General features: G+C 50.6%; 1 protein-coding gene across 1 annotated transcript in view; it reads right to left on the bottom strand.

Annotated features, from left to right (window-relative positions):
* Window positions 1–20,778, bottom strand: part of GCK (glucokinase) — a 48,630-nt gene extending 27,852 nt beyond the window's left edge. The window contains exon 1 of the mRNA XM_053608415.1: window positions 20,568–20,778. Coding sequence (XP_053464390.1) covers window positions 20,568–20,612 — 45 coding nt within the window. The 5' untranslated portion in view covers window positions 20,613–20,778. The remainder of the gene's footprint in view (window positions 1–20,567) is intronic.
* Window positions 20,779–22,099: the final 1,321 nt, after the last annotated feature.

The raw sequence follows: 22,099 nt of genomic DNA, 5'->3' as shown, positions 1-22,099 counted from the left end.
CTTACCTTCCTGAGTAGCTGGAACTACAGATGTGTGCCTTTGCACCCGGCTCTAACACACAGAAGATACAGTATGTGAAAAGAAAAATCAGAATAAAGAAATTGATAATGATAAAAGAGAGGCTACTTATACAGAAAACACACAAACAAATGCAACAGTAAACTTAATTAAATCCCAATCCCAGTTCTTTAGAAAGATGCTTAAAATAGACAAACACTTGATAATCTGATGAAAGCTAACAGAAGTACACTAATAAACCACTTCAGGAAAAAGAGACTCAATTACAGATATAGGGGAGCTGGAAAAATCTTATGTGAGTTACATATGAGGCTTGCTTCAATAAAATTATAAAATCTAAAGGAAATAGATAATTTTTAAAATAATAGTAAAATGACTCAGGAGGACAGAAGACCTAAGCAAACCGATAACAATTGAAGAAAAGTTGATAGATGTTGAAAAACCATCCCATAACAAGAATACCAAACCCAGTGCACTAGTTTTTTGCCCCCTCCTACTCCCAACAGGGCATCAGTCTGTTGCCCAAGCTAGAGTGCAGTGGTATCATTATAGCTCACAGCAACTCAAACTCCTGGACTCAAGTCATCCTTCCACCTCAGTCTCCTGTGTAGCTGGGACTACAGGCATTTGCACCACACCCATCTAGCTAATTTTTATCTTTTCTTGTAGAAATGAGGTCTTGCTATGTTGCACAGGCTGATCTTAAACTCCTGGCCTCAGGCAATCCTCCTGTCTTGGCCTCCCAAAGTGCTAAGATTAGAGGTCTGAACAACTGTGTTCCACTTTGGCTAGTTTTAAAAAAAAAATATATGGATATGGAAATGCCCAGTGCAAAACCCAGCAGAGGCTGAATTATGAGTTATTGAATGAGGTGGGTACAGACCTGTCAGCTGTCTGGGGACGTATGTGAAGGATACAGAGCTGGGACACTGTCCTGCACAGTGGAAGCCCATCCTGTTTATGGGAGAATAATATAATAGCTTGAGTATACTCTGTGCTGTCCTAAGCTCTTTGTGTGGATTAATTTATTTAATCCTGTCAGCCCTATGAGATATCTTCATTTTACTCAATAAGGACATTGAACCCCAGAGAGATAAAGTAACTTTCCCTTGGTACCCTCACTAATATACTCCGTCTTTAGGGCCCACTCTGAGTCACGGAAATACCCTGCCTCCGGAGGAGCTGAGGTGTCGTGGCAGGGACAGAGGCAGTGGCTGAGGGCAGCTCCTGGGCTACAGGCAGTGGGAGCAGAGGATGGTGGACCCCGTTCACAGAAACAATCAAGGACTCAGGAAGACTCATGGAGAACCATTCTTTCCTCTTAGCAAACACATGCCTGATAAAATGCCTTGTATCTAGAACACACAAAGAACTCTTCCAACTCAATTAAGAAGCTGACAGCAACCCAGCAGCTGACAATGCCCTACCCTTCTTGCTTCCAGAGCATTGTTGGGTCTGTCTGTACCCTCTTGTGCCTGTGGCAGCATCTGGCAGCTCTGAGGGGAAAGTCAAAAGCATCTGAAAAGCTAACCCGTAGCCTGACATCAGGCTGAACCACCTCTGGAGTATTTATCATGAGATAGCCAACTGGTGATGAACTCAGTTCTAGCTGGGTATCTGGTACAGCCTGAATAACCCTCCCTCCCTGCCCACAGGGAGCTCAATAAGTCATTCCACTCAGACCCAAATGACAGGTGCTCCACAGAGCTGGAAACAAAGTGTGGTGGGCACAAAACATACACATGTGGGGCTTAAAAAAGCAGGCAAGGCAGAGGCTGGGAAGGGGGAGCTCCCTGCTAGGGGACCAAAATCCAGCTCTGCGCTAGAAAAGGGTGAACAACCGGCTCTCCAGGAAAAGCCCTGAGAGGTAGCATTTGCAGCTTTCTGTGCTGTAACCATCCAACCTGACATCAGTGAAAGGGGAGCTGCGCACAGACGGCACCAGCACCCTCCTGAACCACAGCTCGGACCTCTGGGATCTATCATAGAATCACCCCGAGGCTTTCCTGTTCCAACTGCCACCAGTCCAAGAATTTCCTTGACTTCTGATCTTCCCAGCCCACCTCTGAAAGGCTGCATTACCCACAGGGGACGCACCTACGTGGCCTGATGGGCTGGCTGGGCTGTGTTTGAATGGGGTGAGGGAAACAATCCCTCCACCCTGAACCAGATGGCTTTAGCTGTCCAACTAGCTCAACTCAGGCTGCTGTCACCCCCTTGCATATCCTGGTTGGGTGAACCTCATTCTTGACCTTTGCAGCCACTTTGTAAATGTACTGAGAAGGAATTTATCACTAGCAGGATTACTCTCGGGTTACAATACTCTGTGGTTTCCAATGAGAAAAAGTCTGATGCCCCTCTGAAAACTCCATCTAATTCTCTGAGTATCACTAAAACTCCCTCTGAATATAGCAATCCACCAGGGATTTCTCCATAATACAAAGCATTTAAAACACCAACTACCTCAGTAGTGGGTGTGTTTGTATGTAGTACACAAGCGGGGGGGTGGGGAGTGTGTGCTGTAGCAAATGCTGTTGGTGCCTGCTGGGCCCTGCACCTGTCCACTAGCTGCCCAGGGGGGAAGTCACCTCACTCGGAAATACCTGGGTGTTATGCTCTCCCTAGGGTTGGCAGAGAAAACACAATATGTCATATAGTATTTGGGATATATACTAAAAAGTGATTTGTTGTTTTCCTGAAATTAAGATTTAACTGAGTATCCTGAATTTTTTTTTTTATTCACTTCATTACTTGTCTGTAGGCTCTGGAAGCTCGAGACTCTCCTGTTCAATTTTGAACAAATCACTATTCTCTCTAACCCATCCTTTCGTTTTCTATCAAATTCACTTTCCCAATAAATGCTTTTCATTATTCCCGTCTCCTATTCACAGCCTGGATTGATCTCACATTGATCAGATGATAAACTTGTTTGCTTGCTGGTCAAGGCTCTTCATAACCTGGTTCAACAATTTTCTCTGAACTTTTTTTATAGGAAAGATACATTTATTTATTTTTATTGTTAAATCATAGCTGTGTACATTTGTGCAATCAAGGGGTACAATGTGCTGGTTTCATATACAATCTGAAATATTCTCATCAAACTGTTCAACGTAGCCTTCATGGCATTTTCTTAGTTATTGTATGTAGGCATTTGTATTCTGCATTTAGTAAGTTTCGCCTGTACCCATTCTAAGATGCCCCGTAGGTGTGGCCCCACCATTACCCTCCCTCCACCCTAACCACCCCTCTCCCTTCCCCTTCCTTGGCCCTTTCCCCATAGTCTTGTGCTATAGTTGGGTTATAGCCTTCATGTGAAAGCTATAATTTAGCTTCATAGTAGGGTTGATTACACTGGATACTTTTTCTTCCATTCCTCAGATACTTTGCTAAGAAGAATATGTTCCAGCTCCATCCATGTAAACATGAAAGAGGTAAAGTCTCCATCTTTCTTTAAGTATCCTGAATTTTTATTTGCTAAATCTGGCAACCCTCACATCCCCCTAGGGGCCTCCAGCCCATGGGTGACAACTAACAACACAAAGGCTGGCCCCTGAGCCTGGGGGACAGCACTGTGATGTCATTCATGCTTCAGAACTCCCTGTGGGGTCAGCGGGTAAACTTCAGCTGAACCTTTATCTAACTCCATTCTTATCTTATTCTGAGAGCCTTGCCCACTAAGTCACAGGTGCCAGGCGTGGCACCTGTAGTATAGTGGTTATGGCGCCAGCCACATACACCGAGGGTGGCAGGTTTGAACCCGGCCTGGGCCAGCTAAACAACTGCAACAAAAAAATAGCCGGGCGTTGTGGTAGGCACCTGTAGTCCCAGCTACTTGGGAGGCTGAGGCAAGGGAATTGCTTAAGCCCAAGAGTTTGAGGTTGCTGCGAGCTGTGACACCACGGCACTCTACCAAGGGTGACACAGTAAGACTCTGCTTAAAAAAAAAAGTCACAGGTGCCAGAACCTTCATGGCACTCTACCAAGGGTGACATAGTGAGAGTCTGTCTCAAAAAAAAAAAAAAAAAGTCACAGGTGCCAGAACCTTCATCTCAGGCTCTGCTCTTAGGACCTAAGACAGTTGGGTGCAAGGGGAGCTCCTAGAAATCAGCCTCGACAGTGGGACTCAGGGGTTGAATCACCTTCCCTCAGGACAACACGAGGAGCCCTCCCTGGCAGAGGGAGGGGCAGAGACAGTCCCTGGCACACCCAGCAGTGGGTCGCTAGGAGGGGTGGAAGGCACAGAGGGCCTCCCTCTCTGTGGCTCTGAGAGTGTGCGGGAGATATGTGTTCTAACCCTAAGCACTGTGAACCTGAGTGGCTGTCGAAAAGTGGTGTAATACAAAGAAAAGAGAAAATGACAGGCTCGGTTGTAATGGTTTAAAGCCCCATCTGAGAACCTGCTGGGCAGTGTTTAAAGAGCCCCTGCCTCCTGCAGCGAGGGAGGCAGCGCAGCGCCTGGCACAGGCTCAGCTTTCAGAGCAGTTGCAGAGCATGCCAGGGCCCCGATGAGGCAGGAGTGTGTGGCACACTGTTATGGCACATGGCCAACAGCTGGCTCTCCAGGGACGGGAAGGCCTGGTCGGTAGTGCTTTTCGATTTTCAGGATGTAAATACTCCCATAGGGCCAATTTCCACCTACCAATGTGGTGTCACTTACAAGGAGCTGGAAAGAGATGTGCATAGCAGGCTTTCTGATGTGTGGGCAGACGCACTCAAGAAGTTTGAAATCCAAGATTCCCATGGGTCTCGTTGAACAAGGTCTCTGGCTTGAAGAATGTCAGATGTCTCAAACAGGCCAGCATCCCATGGGGGCATGCCCAACTCAGGACCTGCCCCTACCTCTCCTCCTGATCAAATCTCAGCATGGCCCACCTGGGGTTTTAGTCCTGCTAAAGAAGGGGGAGAATTATGTGCTAAAGGGGCCACTGGCCCTAGCTAACAATATGTGCCAGCAGGAAGCCAGAAACTAGATCCCGGAGGTGCTGGATTGAGGTAGAATATGAAGAGAATAAGGCAGACTTTGCTGACGTGTGATGCAGGATTTAACACCCTGGCCCAGGGCCCAAGAGATGGTTCCGATACATTGCTGGGGTGACTCTCGGAAGCTTAGTAAAAACATTAGCCCACGCTGAATGAAGTAGAGATGCTTGAGCTTATGTGATAGACCACAGAGGAAGTAATCAAAAGGATAAAAGAAATGGGCAAAATTAAATTGATGTACTATATAAAATTGGAAAACCTACAAGCTGGCTGTGTTCCCTGGGTAAGCAGGGAGGAGGCTCTGTTTCCAAGGCTGTAAGGAACCTTCTGGGGAGGGGCACAGAGCTGAAAGGCTCAGGCTGTGCCCTGCAGACCAAGGCTGATGGGAGGAAATCCTGTCTCAGACGTGCTCTCCCCAGTGGCAATGGGGATGATAGAGCCTCTAGTGACAGAGACCAGAGGGCAGCACTTGGAAACACATCAAAAGTAAAGTGGGAATAATTATCACATTGGGTACCAAAGGTCAGACAACCAGAAGGGTTTAGCCTGCAGGGATCTAAGGAAAAAGCTAAGACTGTTGGGTTCTTAGGGGCCAGTGGAAAGTTCTGGTGCAAAGGCACATTTCCAAACCTGAGCCAGTTCTCAGATCCAGAACCCATTGACTGAAGAAAGAACTGGGTTCCCATAAGAAAAGCCTTTATAACACCACAGCAAGTGTACGTAATATGAACCTATGGCTGTTTATTTGGCTACATTGGGTAATAGTATATATATATATACTTTGCATGACTATTTCACAGCAATGACACTGATATCTAGGTTCCCCTGATAGAGCAGCAGCTTACTGGGGCAAGGTTCTGGTGCAGGTCTGTCTCACACTGGACCCACTACCCTATTTCCCCGAAAATAAGACATCCTCCGAAAATAAGACTTACTTACAGGAAAGATAAGACGTCCCCTGAAAATAAGACCTAGCGAATCTTTGGGAGCACACCTTAAAATAAGACACTGTCTTATTAGTTCCATGTGTTTGTGCAGAGGTCATTTCCTGGACCCTGAATAAATCATGGAATGGCTATATCATACTTATCTACTACAGGAATGTTTACAATAGTTCCTTAATCTATAGAATAAGAACATTTGTAATAGCAAAGGCCAAGTTTAAGATGCCATAACCCTACCCCAGATAAAATAGAAAAACATCAAATCTTGGAGAAATGGTGGAAATCATTGCCATTCTCAAAGACTCAAAAGATGGACAGTGGTGGATCACAGCATATCAACACTTAATTCTCCAGTCTGATCCCTGTGAGAACTGGTGAGTTCAGGACAGATAACCCTGGACTCCTGAAAATCCAGCCAGTCAGTAGCCCCAACTGCAGCTGGTGTTTTGGATCTAGTGTCTTTTCTAGAGCAGATTAACACAGTTTATAGTAGATCCATGTGGGGGGTGGGGCAGCTATTGATTTGGCAAGTTAAGTTTTTTCAGTGTCCCTCAGGAAAGAAAATCAGAAGGAGTTTGCACTCACATGAGATGAAAACAGTATACATTCACGGTCTTTCTCCAAAGTGATGCAAATTCTTCTACTTTTTATCACAATACAGTCCCAAGGGAACTGGATCATCTGGCCACTCCACAGATCATCATACTTGTCTGCTATATCTATGACATTCTGCTGCTGATGTTACTGAGCAAGAAGGGACCAGTACCATGGATGTTCTGGCATGACACGTACCTTCTGAAAAAGATTCAAGGGCCTACCACAGGAGTTTTTAAGGGTAAAATGATCTGCCAGGACAGTCTCTTTAAAGTAACAATTCCTTCTATCTTGTTTCTTTTATCATGGGGAAAGGGGCATAGCCCTTAATAGGCCTCTTCAGGTGTTGGAAGCGGCAGGTTCCACATATGACAACATTGTTCCCACCTGTATACTGGGTGACACAGAAGGCCGAAAGATTAAATGCAGCCAGAAAAAGAAAAGGTTCAGCTGGTCCAGACGGTGCCATAATCAACCTTGACCCTTAGGCTAGGTGATCTGGAAGATTCCGTGATATTTGAGGTATATATGGCATGGAATGTGAGCTAAGCCCTAACAGGAGTCACTGTCCAGACCCCATGGGTGTGGACCAAGGTCATGCCATCTGCAGCAGAGAACCAAACACCACGTGCAAAGCATTTCTCAGCATGCTACCGGGCAGAACATCTGACCACAGGATGTTGAGTGACCATGTACTCATAACTGCCCATTATGAACTAGGTGTTGTTAGACCTACACAATCATGAGCCATCCCTCATTAGGTGGAAATGGAACATCTAGAATCAGGGTTGAGCAGGTCCAGAGGGCATAGGTAAGCTGCAGGGACAGGTCACCTACAACTCTTACACCAGTGCCCCTGTGTCTCTCTTTCAGCTCATATGCATGGCCTCTTTGTGGTGGGGGCCTTTTGCCTAGCTGCTAAGGGAGAGAAAAACCCCGCTGATGCTTTGATCCTGGATAAGCCAATCTGCCACATTGATGCAATGCTGTCTCCGAGGTGCTCCCCCAGTGGCAATGGGGATGATGGAAATGGACTTTTGCTGTGCTACACCCCCAATTCAAGGGTAGCCCTGAAAGGCACTAGGAGAGGAAATCCTCTCAATAGTCAGAGTTTTGGGAAGTACACCCAGTTATTCACTTTGTGTGGAGAGAAAAGTCGCCCAAGGTAAAGACAGATTCACAGACAGTGGTGAATAGTGTAGCTGGTTGTTCAGAGGCTTGGAAGGAACAAGATTAGAGGACTGGGGACAAGGAGTGGTATGAGGAAAGGGGTAGACAAATAAATCCATGTGAATGGGCACAACAGATGGGGAGTTAGTGACCACCAGAAACCATCTGCTGCAGAAGAGGCTGTAGTAAGGAGCTGAGTGGACCGGACGGCTAGGGGGTCTAAAGCCAGCCACCTCGGGGTCTCCCAGTGCATGCAGGCATGGGTAACCACAGTGGCAGAGAAGGAAGTTACATATGCACTTAAAAGCAAAGGTTCCCTCTTACCAAGGCCACCCTGGCTTTTGTTGCTGTTGACTGTATGAGGTGCCAGCAGTATGACACGTTCCTCAAGGAGACCAACCAGCCACTACTTGGTGATAAATTGACTATATTGGACCCTTTCCACTGTGGAAATACAGCAAGTCATCTTGACCAGACTGACACGTATTCCATGTTCCAGCCAGCTAAGGACTTGCCTTTCCTACTCTCAGCGCCTCAGCCAGTCTCTATAGCCGAGGAATCACAGACAGAGTGGTAGGACACCCCTCGAAGGCATGGCTGAGCTGTCATTATGAAATGACACCCTAGGAGGGGCGCCATTGTCCTCCAGAATGCAATACATACTCTAATGACCGCTGGAGGACGCCGTGTCCTGAAAGGTGAGGTACGTGGATCTGGGCACCAAGAGCTCATCACTCCTGATGACACTCGGGGAATCTGTGCTTCCCGCTCCCATGGCTTCAGGTTTTACGGATCAGAGGTCCTAGTTCTCAGGAGGGGGTGCTTCCCCAGGGCAAACAGTAGGGCTACTGAATGTAGAGCTCTGATCACCTCCTAGTCATGCTGTGCTCTGGTGCCACTAGCCAAGCAAGTAGCAAGAGGTATTACCCCTCTGGCACAAGGCGCACAGTGAAGCAAATGACCCTTGTCCTTATGAGGAGGTAGGACTACAGCCACACAGTGAAGCAGGAAAGCATATGGAGTGTACTCAGATGGTTTTCTGGGGTGTCTCTTGTTCATTCCATGCCCAGTTGTAACTAGGAATAGACAGTTTAGAGCAAGCACAACCTGATAAGGGAATCCAGGATTCAGATAACTCAGGGATAAGGGTCACCCTACCAGGCAAGTCACTTAGACAGCAGTGTTAGCCAAGGAGAAGGGTGTGTGACAGAGTGGGCAGGAGTGGTCATGAGTGTCAGTAGGGCCACCTGCAGAAGTGGAAACTGTAGTTCATCTCTCTACAGTTGTAAGTTTCCCCAGAGGCTGTGCCGGATGGAGCAAGCTTGATGTGGGAAGCAGGTGGGTCTGAGGTCAGAGCATGGACTGTCGCGCGTGCTGTTGGCGCCCAATGACCCACCAGCTGCACCAGCCACGGTGTGTGGCCCCTGCTGACTGCTCACAGCTACACCCTTCTTCTGAGAGTTTCCTGGCGGTGCCTGGAGGATATTCCCTCTCTGTGGCTCTCAGCTGACGACTGTGCCATGGTTCAGCCCTTCTGTCAACATTCTCTCTGATGTCCTTTGTGCATCAGAGCCACAGGAGGAGCAGACTGAGGCCAACTTGAGCTGGACCCACCTCTTTGGCTGTCTCCTCCCCTCTCCTCTTCCCTTCCCCCCACCTTCCTTACACTTTCTGCTGACAGTACTCCCTCAAAAGTCACTTTCCAAGAATCCCAGTTTCAGGCTCTAATTCTCCAACACTGGATCTAAAACAAGTAGAAATCCTGCTTTGCCTTCATAGTGCACAGGCCTGGCAGCAGGAACACATGGTGTGGGCAGACGATAAGCCTGAGACCCCGTCCTCCCGGGGAAGCAGCGGGGCTGTGACACTCAGAAGGACTTGCAGCACCAGGTACAACCTGGACCTTGATTCTTCATACTCATAATCATATTTTCTCATTTGGAGAATGAATTTTGGGTAAAAAATTTTGCAAGCCATTAGAGGGACTATTCAGATAGTAAGTATTCAGGTAAAAGAGGATCCCTGGATCACAGCTGGAGAGCAGAGGATCCCACTTCTCAGCCTCTGCACCACTCCCTTCTCCTAATCTTTTAATAGCAGGGCTGAGAATCACCTTGATATTCCCACTAATATCGATAGTTACAATTTCAGTTATTCTTGCATATTTTTTTTTTTTTTATTGTTGGGGATTCATTGAGGATACAATAAGCCAGTTACACTGATTGCAATTGTTAGGTAAAGTCCCTCTTGCAATCATGTCTTGCCCCCATAAAGTGTGACACACACTAAGGCCCCATCCCCCTCCCTCCATCCCTCTTTCTGCTTCCCCCCCCCATAAACTTATTCTTGCATATTTTTATAAGTTTTTTTAAAAACAAGAATTTCTACATGGGTAGAATAGGGGAATTCTGTAATTGCTTGGTTTTCCCTGATTTTCTCACCAGGCTTGACCACCCCGTGGGGGCAAGGAGCATAGCTTTTATGTTTGCTGTGGTGTTCTCAGGGCATACTGAATGACATTCAGTCATCTAAAAGCGCTTATTGAGCACTTGCTATGTACTCTTAGTGACTAAGGCCTCTGCAGCCCCTCATAATTTTTTAGGGACAGGAAAATGTAGACAAACGTTCCAGCTGAAGCAAAGTGCTCTAGAAGCACAGAGGAGAAAGGAGCCGCGCCTGCCTGACTCCTCTGCATCCGTGGCACCCAGGGTGCCTTTACTAACTGCATGGCCCATCCACTAGGTCGGTGTCTCAGCCTGACCTCTCCTTTGAGCCCCGAACCTCCTTGGAAGCCCCATTTGAGGGTCTAACAGCCCTTTCCTGCCTTCCTCTGCACTGGGGATTGTCTCTTTATACTCGGTACTCCTTCCTACTTTTTCGCCCTCTGTATCACAAAGGCCGGGAGGTCGAAAGCCACATTTCCCACCTTTCCTTGCAGCAGGGCTACTGAATGGGAGTGGGGTCTACCATAGGGCATGTTCCTGGGAGATTTAGGTAGCTGCCTGGCAAGCTTTGATCACCAGGAATGTCTGTGGTACCTGGACCTCTATTGCAGCTTGGTGACATGAAGCAGGTGGGGTAGTCACAAGCATGACCCCAGGGGCTGTTCTGCAGATTGCAACAATGGGGCCAAAGTCTGGGCGTGGAGGGGGGCTGAGCATTCAGTTCCCTATATCAAATTCTTTTCTGCTTGGAATTACTGAGTGGATTCTGCTTCTCACTGGAACCCTGACCTGGCTTCCTTACCAGGCCAAGTCATATGGAGTTGTCCCCAATTCCCCCTTTTCTTCAAAGGCATCATGAACAAATCCCACTAGCTCTAGTTCTGCCTCCCTCCACTTCTTCCCCCATCCTGATCCAACACTACCTTGAAGCTGGATCATGGCAACAGCTCTGGGAGGTCTGTTTCCACCCTCGCCCCCCGAGGTCTTTATCTCCACCTGGCACCCAGCTGGACTGAGCACCGACTGAGGAATGCAACTCCCCGGTCACACAGCTCCGCTGGCCTTCCAGTCTGGGGAAGAGTCCGTTCTGTGCTGTGCCCCACACAGCCCGGCACGCCAGGCGGCTGCTGCCCCGCCTCTGTGCTTCCCGCTCTCCCCACTCCTCAAGCTGTGGCCACACAGCCTTCCTTCCTGTTCCCCAAACAAGATATTCCTGCAGACGTATGCCTTCTGAGGTTTACGTGGCTGACACCTTTTTCACTGGGGTGGAGCTCAGTCAGCCTGGGATAAGCTCTTGGTTTCTTCCCTAGATTTTCTTTATCACACCTCCCCGCTTAACTTTCTTCATGACAATAGCCGCTATCTGAAACCACGGGCCCTTTCACTCCCCTTCCCCCATCTGACTACACAGGATGGACATGACGAGAGCAGAGAGCACGTCTGTTTTCCTCCTTGCCAGGCATGGAGCCGGATGAGGGGCAAGGAAGGTCCTCAGTTAAGATATGTGAAGTGAGGGATGCGTGAGCTGGGAAAAGGCCCAGCCGAAGGCACTTCGCGGCTGAAGCCCCTGCCTCAAGTTGCCTCATTTTGTCTTTCTCAGTCCCATTCCTAAGCTTGGACCTACTGAGTGTCCCAGCCCACCTGCAGCTGTGCTGGCACAGACATAGGGAGGAGGCCGGCAGTGGCTTCACTCCCAGTATCCAGAAAGGGGACAAGTCCCACTTCTTACCCAGACGCAGGAGGCTCAGGAAACCAGAGGCCCAGGAGTGCAGCCTCTGAGGGGCAGTGCTTGCCCACCCACACCCTCTGCCTCTGTTTTCTTTTCCCTCTAGCCTCCCCCAAGCCTGCTCCCACACTTTCAGAGCCAGGTGAGGAGGACATGGAAGGGAGATCCACAGAGGGGGCCAGCTGACGTTAAGGCCAAGAAGGTGGACAAGGGGAGTAGCAAAAGGCCCAGAGTCCGGCCGGCCAGGGTGTGGCTGAGAGTGTCAGCCTGTGAGGCCAGCCTGTGGGCTCCCTGTGTGTCTCCTGGCTGTTGTCTGAGGGCCTGGGGGGGATGGCGTGGGGGTGGGGAGGTCTGTGTGGGGCAGAACATGCCTGGAAGAGTAAGAAAGGCAGGCTTACAAGGGGTGGGATGGCACAAAGGAGCTGGCAAGCTCAGGAGGGTAGCAGGGTTGCTTGGTCAAGCTGGCTGAGGCAGAACTCTGGTGGTGATGGCCTTGGCAGGAAGATGGATTGGCCCTTTCCTGCCGTGTTCTAGAGCAGAGACCAGCCAGGACCACCACTGGAGTCAGAGCAGAGGTTGACTGCTCACGTGTGCAAGCATGCTTCCCTGACCATACTTTTTGGGAAGCCTGGCCAGACAGGCACAGGGCCAGACCCACACCTATGCCTCCTGATCATACTGCCAAGGGTGGCCCTGGTGGATCTTGAGTTGGTTATGAGGCCCCTGCAGACCCCCCAAATCCTTTCAGGGTATTGTTTCTAGCTGCAGCCTCTGCAGCTAGAGGAAGGAAGAACTCCTTTCTCTCTGACTGTAAGGCTCTCAGGCTGTGAGCCTGGAGCTTCCTAGGACTATGTCCCTGCCACTGTCAGGGGGGAGTGAGGCCAACCCCAGAGAGGCAAAATGGAGAGGTCTTGGATGCCTTTGAGTCTCCGGCCCTGTTCCGCATTGTTGGCCTCCACACTGTATCCCCTGGTTCCACTAAGTTGTGTGGTTTGGGCCCAGAATCCTGACTCATCTCACCTGCCAGAGTTGCTGTGACTGGTGTGATCTGGCATAGGTGCCACTGGCTATGGTGGCTGTTAAGCACTTGAAATGTGGCATGTCCTAATTAAGATATGTAGTATGGGTATAACATACACTGCTTATTATGGACTAAACCAGGCCTCCCCCACTGCACACCTGTCCCTCCCCACGGTCCATGCAGGAGATAGGGAACGTGCAGGCTGTGACTTTGCACTGCTCTGGGACGCATTGCATCTCTTCATTTGCCCTCAGTGTTGTCCAGAAGGGGAAAAGTTCTGAGTGGTCATTCCATAACATTTCAGTGTAAGAATCTGATCAAAAGTGTGTGTGTGTGTGTGTGTGTGTGTGTGTCTATTCCTGAAAAGAAAATGTCCTCAAACACAGTAAGCCAAAGTGTGAGGTGGGTGGGATCACAGTAGAGAACCAGAAGGTGCTCATTGTTGAGGGGGCCTTCAATGCATGGGTGGGACAGTGTGGGAGGCAGAGTCATGGCCCCCTAAGATGTCCTAACTCTTGGGACCTGTGACTGCATGTCCTTTGTGGCAAAAGGGATTTGGCAGATGTGATTAAGTAAGGACTTTGAGATGGGGGATTATCCTGAATTATCTGAGTCCAGTGTCATCGCAAAAGTCCTCATAAGGTGAGGGGAGGGCAGGAGGCTCAGGGAAGGTGTGATGATGGAAGCAGAGGTGAGAGGGTGCAGTGGCTGGCTTTGAAGATGGAGGAGGGGCTGCAAGCCAAGGAATGTAGATGGTTTCTAGAACCTGGAAAAATCAGGAAACTAGGTTCTCCCCAGAAGCCTCCAGGAGGCTGATGTCTCTATTTCAGCCCCAGGATATCTACTTCAGACCGCAGAACTGTGGGATAGTAAGTGTGTGTGGCTTAAGCCACTACATTTGTGGTGATTTGTTATGGCAGAAATAGGACACACAGGGATAGGTGTGCACGTGTTTATTTTACAACCATCACACGTGTCAAAGTGCATATGGATCACCACGCTTCCCACACCTGCTACATGCAGGTACCGTGCCGTGGGGGAGGGCAGGAGCCCCTTGCTGAACACAGCGTCTCTCTGCCTGACTCCAGCACCTCGGAGGGCTTGGGGCCTTCAGATTTGCTACTTGGGGGAGCCTCTGCAGAGCAACCATGCTCGGCAGGCCCACAACCACAGTGGCGAGTCCTCGAGTCATGGTAGCTGTGAGGCACACAGCATGCAGCTTCAAACTCCAGAAGTCTGGCTTCGATCCCAGCTCCACCCTTCCCAACCTGTATGACCTCAGATATGACATTTGTCAGCTTCCATTCTGTCATCAGTAAAGCAGGGAGACATTCTGCCCCATCTCTCAGAGCAGCGGTGAGCGCAAATGAACTAAACCATGGGGACGTCCCAGGAACAGGAGAGGGCCACCTACACCTGCCAGTCTGTGGGCACCAGAGTGCTGCCCCTTGGTCAGAAGCCTAAGTTCCATGACTTCTCATGTGTCCATTCTCCCCTCTTGTCTACGCTGCTCTCACACCCAGTGTCCTCTGTCCTGAGCTGACCATTGTAACAGGCAGGCTCTTCTTCTTCTTTCTAGCAGCCAGTGGAGGTGAATATCATTACTCCCAGTTGGTGACCAGCACACAGGCTCAAAGAGGCCAAGTGTTAGCAGCTGGACTCACAACAGGTTGTCCACTCTGAGGCCCAGTGCTTACCCTCTCAGGGACAGACCAGCATGCGTGTGTGTGGGGTGTTGCACAGACCTGGCCTAGGGTGGGGACAGAGGGCTCCATCCGGGGGCCTGGGATGTGGCAAAGCCCTGGGAAAGGCCAGAGGCATCCAGGAGTTGGAACACCTGATAGATGCTAGAAATAGGAAGAAGGAAGTTGACACGGGGGCAAATGGGTCAGGAGGAGCTAGAAGTTCTTGAGAAGGTTACTGGGCTCTGTGCCTGCCAGCAGGGATATGGCCTGTCCTTTTCTTGTGCCAGACTTCACCTAGTCACACACCTGCCACACAAATGCACATGCACCTCACTAGCACTACCAGCATCTCCGAGGAACCTGAGAAACCAGAGCAGAGCCAGTACCAAGCTGACCTCCAGGCCAGCCGTGGAGGGGCCAGTGGGCACCTTGAGCTTCCAAGGAAAGCTGGCACTGTCTGCAGTTATCCTGGGCAGAAAGGGTAGGAATTAAAAATATAAAGAAGAACATAATAAAAAATCGTCTTCCTTCAGAAGGCAAGGCCCAGGCTGTGAGCAGATGTCAGGAAGGGACCCAGCAGTCTGTAGGTGACTGGTGCTACGAGCTAGTTCCCTACAGGCTAACGGTCTGATCTGGGCTGTGTTCTGGAGTTTGTTGGACTTGATTCCAAAAAGACCAGAGTTTGTCTGAGGGTCCTGCAGCAGAAGTGGGAGCTTCAAGGCCAGACTAGGCCTTGTGGACACAGATATGCGGTGAGCCTTGGGTTAGCTCAGCCATTTGTAAAGCTCCCTGTGCCAATGCAGGGACCCCACTATCCCCAGGGGTCTCAGGGAGGTGGGTGTGGGGGGATAGGCACCTCTCAACTGGGACATGGGCTGTGGGCTCTGTGAACTCTCGAAGCTGTCCAGTCCATGGTGTCCCCGCCCCATGCACCTCTCCCCGCCTGCCGGCCTCTGGAGGAGCTGCTCCTCCTCCCCTCCCAAGTGAGGCTCTGGGTGGCTCCGGAGGACAGCCTGCTGCACCCCTGCCCACAGTATGTTTCAGACTGTAACACGGGCAGTGGGTGGCCTCAGATGTAGAAGCAGTGAGGACATTTCCCACCACTATGGGAGGAGCCCACGGCTCCCAGGGGGAGGTCACCTGTCCTCCTGCAATGCCCCTGTGTTTTCAATAACTCCCTATTGGGCAGGGACCAAGGTTCAGTTACTAGAAACTACTATCATTATGGTTTCTGTCTTTTTTTTTTTTTTTTTTTTTGAGACAGAGTTTCACTATGTTGCCCTCGGTAGAGTCCTATGGCGTCACAGCTCACAGCAACCTCAAACTCCTGGGCTTAAGCGATTCTCTTGCCTTAGCCTCCACAATGCCTGGCTATTTTTTTGTTATAGTTGGACCCAGCTGGGTTCGAACCCGGCAGCCTTGGCGTATGTGGCTGGTGCCGTAACCATTGTGCTATGGGTGCCGAGCCATCATTATGGTTTCTAAGTAATTCACAAGTGATGCATGGGATTGATTGATTATGTGATCTTGTGCATTCATGTGTTTGTATGTGTTTGGGTCATTAGAGAAGCACCTACCATTTCTTTGTAATCAACTGAAATCACTCATTAGCAGGCCTCTTGTGGGCTGTACGTGGCACAGATGAAGCCATCTATCATTTCCTTTTCCTTGACTTTTTCTTTATAACTTCATGTGTTCATGTTTTCTGTGGCGTGCTCAGGATACACCAATTCTGCAAGTTAGGCTCGGCCCTCCCAGGCAGGGACACTTGCCTTGGCTTAACCTGCAGGGCTGAGCTTTTTCCTGAGGGCTCTATGGAGGGGCCCTGCTTGGAACAGTGCTGCTCTGCAGCCTTCAGTAGGGCTGGGTGCCTGTGGTATTGAGGTCAGGCTGGGAGCTGCACAACAGGAGCCACAGGAGAGCCTGCTGGGCGTAATAATAACACACTGGAAGGGCAGGAAGCAGAGTGCCTTGGTGTCTCCCGGAAAGGGTCTGCCATGACTGGCAGGGATTCCTGCCCCCAACTTTCTGCTTGCAGGACTTTCCCACAATTCTGTTCCTGCTGGCTCATGGTTATGTGGCATAGGGCTCCCTGTCTGTTCAGGGTGGGAGGAGAGAGAGAGGGAGAGACTGAGAGGGACAGAGACTGGGAGAGAGGAGACAGAGACAGAGAGAGAGGAGACAGAGAGAGAGAGAGAAGACAGAGACACATGGAAAGAGGGAGAGAGACAGAAAGGAGGGCTCAGGCCAGGATGCCCTCACGCAGGGACCAGGGACAGCACTGGGATGGGGTATGTGACCAGGATGCCTCCCAAAGGCTGTGGCCTGGTTGAAGCTTCTGATGTTACATGGGGCTGAAGATTTCCTGGAGGACTTTAAATAAGATCTCTAATCTCTCTTGCCTTGGGTGGCCTCTGGGAAGAAGCCAAGAGAACTTTGTGCCTCTCTCCACCTGTCCCCTTCCCCTGGGGTCCCTCTGTGGCAGGTGCAGGCTTGTGCCTGTGTTGTCAGAAGGCTCATGTTGGTGCTGCTGTGGCCCATTGAGCCCCAGGATCTCACTGATGGTGCCCCCCTTGGCCCACTCCTGCCCTGGTGCCTACAAGACCCAGATGCTTCCTCAAAGATGTGTTCCATATTTTAATGCTCTTTCTGAGGGGTCCCTATCCCCAGACAGCTGAGCCATAGGCAGCTGAGAACTTCTAAGGACAGCCCCCACTCCCAACTCCCCCAGCATGGCCTTGGTGCATGATCTTGGTTTCCTGCCTAGGCTATAGAAGGGGTGGTAGGGCTACAGACAGGGCCTCTGGTGGGAGCAGACCACCCTTGGGCTGAGGCCACCACCCTGGTCCCACAGGTACAGCCCCAGCCTCAGACCCCTCAAGGAGCTATAGCTCCCAAGCTCACGGTCCATCACTGCCTGGCAAGATGGCCTACTCCTCTCCACACTGGGCCTTGTCCCCCAGCACACCTACTTCAGAGGCCACCTGAAGCTTCACACTCTGAATACCTGTCTTAAAGCATGAGACACAGAAGCATGGTAAGGGGGTCATCTCTCCTACAGGTGCCCTGGGACAGTTCCTGCCAGGGAAACTGGATAAACACATAGGAGTGATACAGCCTTATTCCATCTCTGACTTCTCCTTCAGTGGGGCAATGGTGGGTACCCAGGGAAGCTGGACTCTCTGGATGGAGGTAATCATTCCTCCCGGGATGGCCTCTTGGTGTTATGGGCCGAATTGTGTCCCCCCAAATTCATATGTTGAAACCCTAAGCCCCTTCCAATGGCATTGGAAGGTGAGGCCTTTGGGAGATAGTTAGGTTTAGATGAGGTCAGGAGGGTGATGGGATTAGTGTCCTTTTAAGAAGAGACACTAGTGAGCTTCCTTTGGCTCTCTCTGTAACATGAAGACACAGTGAGAAGGTGGCCATCTGCAGGGCAGGAAGGGAGCCCTGCCTGGAACCCAACCATGCAGCTACCCTGATCTTGGGCCTCCAGCCTCTAGAACTGTCAGAAATAAATCTCTGTTGTTTATAAGACACCAGTATTCTGTTATGGCAGCCTGAGCTGACCAATACACTTAGAATATCACATTCTTGAAAAGCACTTGCCAAACCCACCATGGGAAGATAACCATACTTGGTGCAGATGCTTTATCCATCCTTCCCACCAAATGCTCTATGGAGCATGTGGACCTTCTGATTGCTTTCTGGATCAGCAGAAGGGCAACAGTGAGGTGGGGGGGAGACAGTACAGACCAGAAAGTCCCCAAGGTGGGGTGCCCAGGGCCCAACTTCAGACCACCCCAGAAGTGGTGACCCATTAAGAGATGGAACCTGATGTCAAAGGAATGAGTCAACCTTGGTGAGTACCAAGCAGCCACAGCTGGTGAGAAGTGGCTTTGGGGGTGAAGCGGCATCAGTATGACAAAGTCAGCCCCTAAGAAGCTGGCATCCATGTGGAGAAGCCACCAAACAGAGGAATGAGGCCACACGGCCACATGATCCTACAGATTACAAAGGAATGACCACAGGTAAGATCTGGAAGGTCAGTATAGGTAAGTGGCTGCTCTCAACCAGAAAAATACAAAGTGAGACCACCAGCACTTCAGTCTGCTATAAAGTACCAAAGGGTGAAAGGAAGGTATTTCCCTCCAGGAGTCTGCACAAATACAACCACAGCTGATGTCTAAGGGACAAATTTGAAAGTGTAAGGAGGGCATTGCTCACTGTTCCAACGTCAAATGCTGGTTTGGGACGGGAGCAGCACTTCCCAGGGAACACAGGCCTGGACTTGGTGGGGGAGGCCCTGAGCAACTGGCCCATGTGGAAAACATCAGACTCCTAGGACGACCCTTAAACCAAGCCAGGCTTCCCCAAGACAAGGGGTGCAGCGGAACCAGCAGGAGAGGAGCAGATATTATAGCTGGCTGCCTGGGTACCGGAGGAGGGGCCAACACAGTGCTGAGGCAAGTGGAGGAGTTGGTGATTTTCATCCTTCATTTAGAATTTGCTATTTTGTGCAACATGAATTTTTGGCATTAATTTTGCAATAAAACTGTATCTATCTTGACAACTGATGTTTCTGGTGCCCCCTTAAAGCGTGTGCCCAAGTCTGCCTTTTTCTACTCTTGGCCTACTCTTGGCCATGACCAGGGTATCAGAGACCCCTGAGACTCTGGGGTCCACAGCTGGCTCTGGCCAGAACCAGCAACCCCTCCCAGGTGGAGCAGAAACAGGAAGGGGGGTGCACAGCCTCAGCATCTAGGAATAGACAGACGCCCAGCCGAGAAGGCGGCTCATATGCCACTGTCAATGCAGGAAGCTTGGGGACAGCTCTGCTGCAGCCTTTATTAAAATGATTCCTACTAATGTACACAGCTATGATTTAATAAAAAACTAAACAATAAATAAAATGATTCCTTGCACATGGGGCAGCATAAGCAGGCACATACGCATGTATGCAGGTGCACACACACGTATGCACAGGCACAAACATGAACACATATCACGCTCATACACGAGTATGGCACGCACAGGCACACTGTGCTTTCTGTCCCTGTTTAAGGAAAGTGCCAGATTGCTGCAGCCCACACATCCACCTCCCTCCATCTCTGAGTCTTCTCCAATCAAAGACACCACCTTCTTTCTCCACAGGTGGCCTAAAGGGGCCCCTTTGGACAGGATTTCTTATCCAAATTGCTGCCATAGGACCAGTAGCAGGCAGACACGGGGCTTGTCCAGCTGCCCGCACTGTGTGCCCTCTGACTCGGCCTGGCTGTTTTCCTCCTAACATCATTAGCTCGGCCAGAGCAGCACAGGCCGCTCTTGGTGCTGACCTCGCCGTTTCACACAGACAGGCGAGAGGAAAACATGCCCAAAGTGACTGGATCTGCCCACACCCCCCGACGGCCTCACTCTGCCTGGGCCCCAGCGTGAGTGATGTGGCCTGAAGTGTCATAGCAAATGTCCCCTGTCAGCTCTCTCCTCCTTCACTGCTGGACCCAGGGATGGCTCCGAGGACACCAGGATTTGTCTTTGTTTTGGAAAAAGTAACTGTCTTTTGCTCTTCATCAGGGAGCAGCAGCCGCAGGCTCCCCGAGCGGATTCCTGCGAGGAAGTCCAGGTGTCTCTGCCCTGTCACCATGTCTGTTGAGCACTGTTTCAAAATCAGGCAGTGGGCTCTGCACTAAGTCCCCAGGTCCCTGACCCCCCCAAGCTGGGGATCAAAACTCTCAGAACCTCTTCCGGATGTAGGGTGCTTCCTGAACCCGTAGAAGCCTGACGTCCAGGGTACAGGGCCAGAGTCTGAAGTGGGGATGGCTCTGCTAGGCAGTGAGGGCCTTCCTGCCCCACAAGGGGCCCCCACCTAGATCTTTCTCAAAAAGCTCATACAAAACATCAGATTCTGAGGTGCAAAACAAACCACTGAGTGTTGGGAACATGCAAATGAATGTTTCCAGAACACCCAACGAAGCGGCAGCTTACCTTCTCCTTCTTGGCGGCCTCCATCCTGGCTCTGTTGTCCAGCATCTGCGCAGCAGCCAGCCTAGGGGAGCTGGACCCCTCAGGCCTCCCCAACAGGCTTCTCAAGCAGCACTATCCAAAGCTTCTCTTCACCAGGGGTCACGGCCCACCCTGGGCCTCTATGGCCCACCTTGGACTGGTTTCAGGTTTGAGGCTCAGTCACAATCTCCTCCTTTTCATTGTTGTCCAGCAAGCTGGCAGGGGTCCTCTTCCGTACAATTCCCCTCTGAGGCCTGTCAGGCCGGCTGTTTTCCAGGCAGGGCCATCACTCAGCTCCAGGATGGTGCCTTTAGAGCTGGTCAGCCTCTCTTCTCCTACTGGTCAGCACCAGTAGGGCTTGGTGGCCTCTAAGACAGACTCACCAGAAAAGCTCCGCTCCTCTCCTGAGGCTTGTGGACAGCCTTTGAGTACTGAGGCTGCAGGTGACTATGTCTCTCTCACCCCAGCCTGCTTCTCCTAGGCTCAGTCACTGCTCTATACTTCCTGCTCTGGCCAGGTATGGAGTGGGGGATTGTCCTGCCAGGGCTCTGTGCTCCAGAGAGAGCCTGTAGCTGTCATGGCAACCAGGAGTGACCTCAGCAGGGCTGACCATCCTGTCATTAGAGCTGGGACTGGTGGCAAAAGGCCTCCATCCCCATGGTGACTGCTCAATCACTTTGTCACTGCAGTGACTGCCAGCCTGTTAAGCTTTTGCCACCTGTTCAGTTCCCAGGGCACTGTCTCAGAGTCTCCCACACTCATGTTCTAAGAAACAGAGGCTGGGCAACTGGCATAATCGCGTGTGCCGGGACAACCAGAGAGCTTTGTCACTGCCTTCCCTGCCCACCATCTGAGCCACAGTAGCGGGCCTGCCCTTCGTGAGCCAGCAGAGGTGGACACTGCCGGAACAGGGACCCACAGGGACTAGTCCTCTTACAGCCCTGTTCAGAGAGCCTTAGCCCTCAGCCCTGGATGCACACCTGCTCTCATCCTCATAGCCCAAGTGCCCTTGAAGAGTGGTAGCAGGAAGACTCATGAATGGAGCTGGAGGCCAATGTGCTGGAGCCAACGTGGGAGGAACTTTGTTCCAAGTCTGGAACAAAGTGTGCATCTGGCTCAAGACTCTGAGACTTGGTGTGTATTTCACACTTACAGTGCTTCTCAGTTAGGACTGACCACTTCTTAAGTGCTATGGCTACCATATTGGACAGTATTGGTACAGAGCAAAGGGATCAGACCAAGCCCTGGGTCACTGACATTCAGAGGCCCAGGGGGGGTGGTGGTGAGGAGGATATACTCTAGATCAGTGGTTCTCAACCTTCCTAATGCTGCAGCCCTTTAACATAGTTCCTGTGAGTCACAACCCACGGGTTGAGAACTGCTGCTCTAGATGGATATATGCTAGCATTTAAAAATCACCTTTCCAGGCTGGTCGTGGTGGCTCACGCCTATAATCCTAGCACCCTGGGAGGCCTAGGGGAGTAGATTGCCTGAGTTCACAAGTTTGAGACCAG

Source organism: Nycticebus coucang, chromosome 11 (assembly GCF_027406575.1).
Source record: "Nycticebus coucang isolate mNycCou1 chromosome 11, mNycCou1.pri, whole genome shotgun sequence".
Classification (NCBI taxonomy): Eukaryota; Metazoa; Chordata; class Mammalia; order Primates; family Lorisidae; genus Nycticebus; species Nycticebus coucang.
Note: the sequence above shows the minus strand (reverse complement) of the source record. Positions and strands in the feature narration are given on the sequence as shown.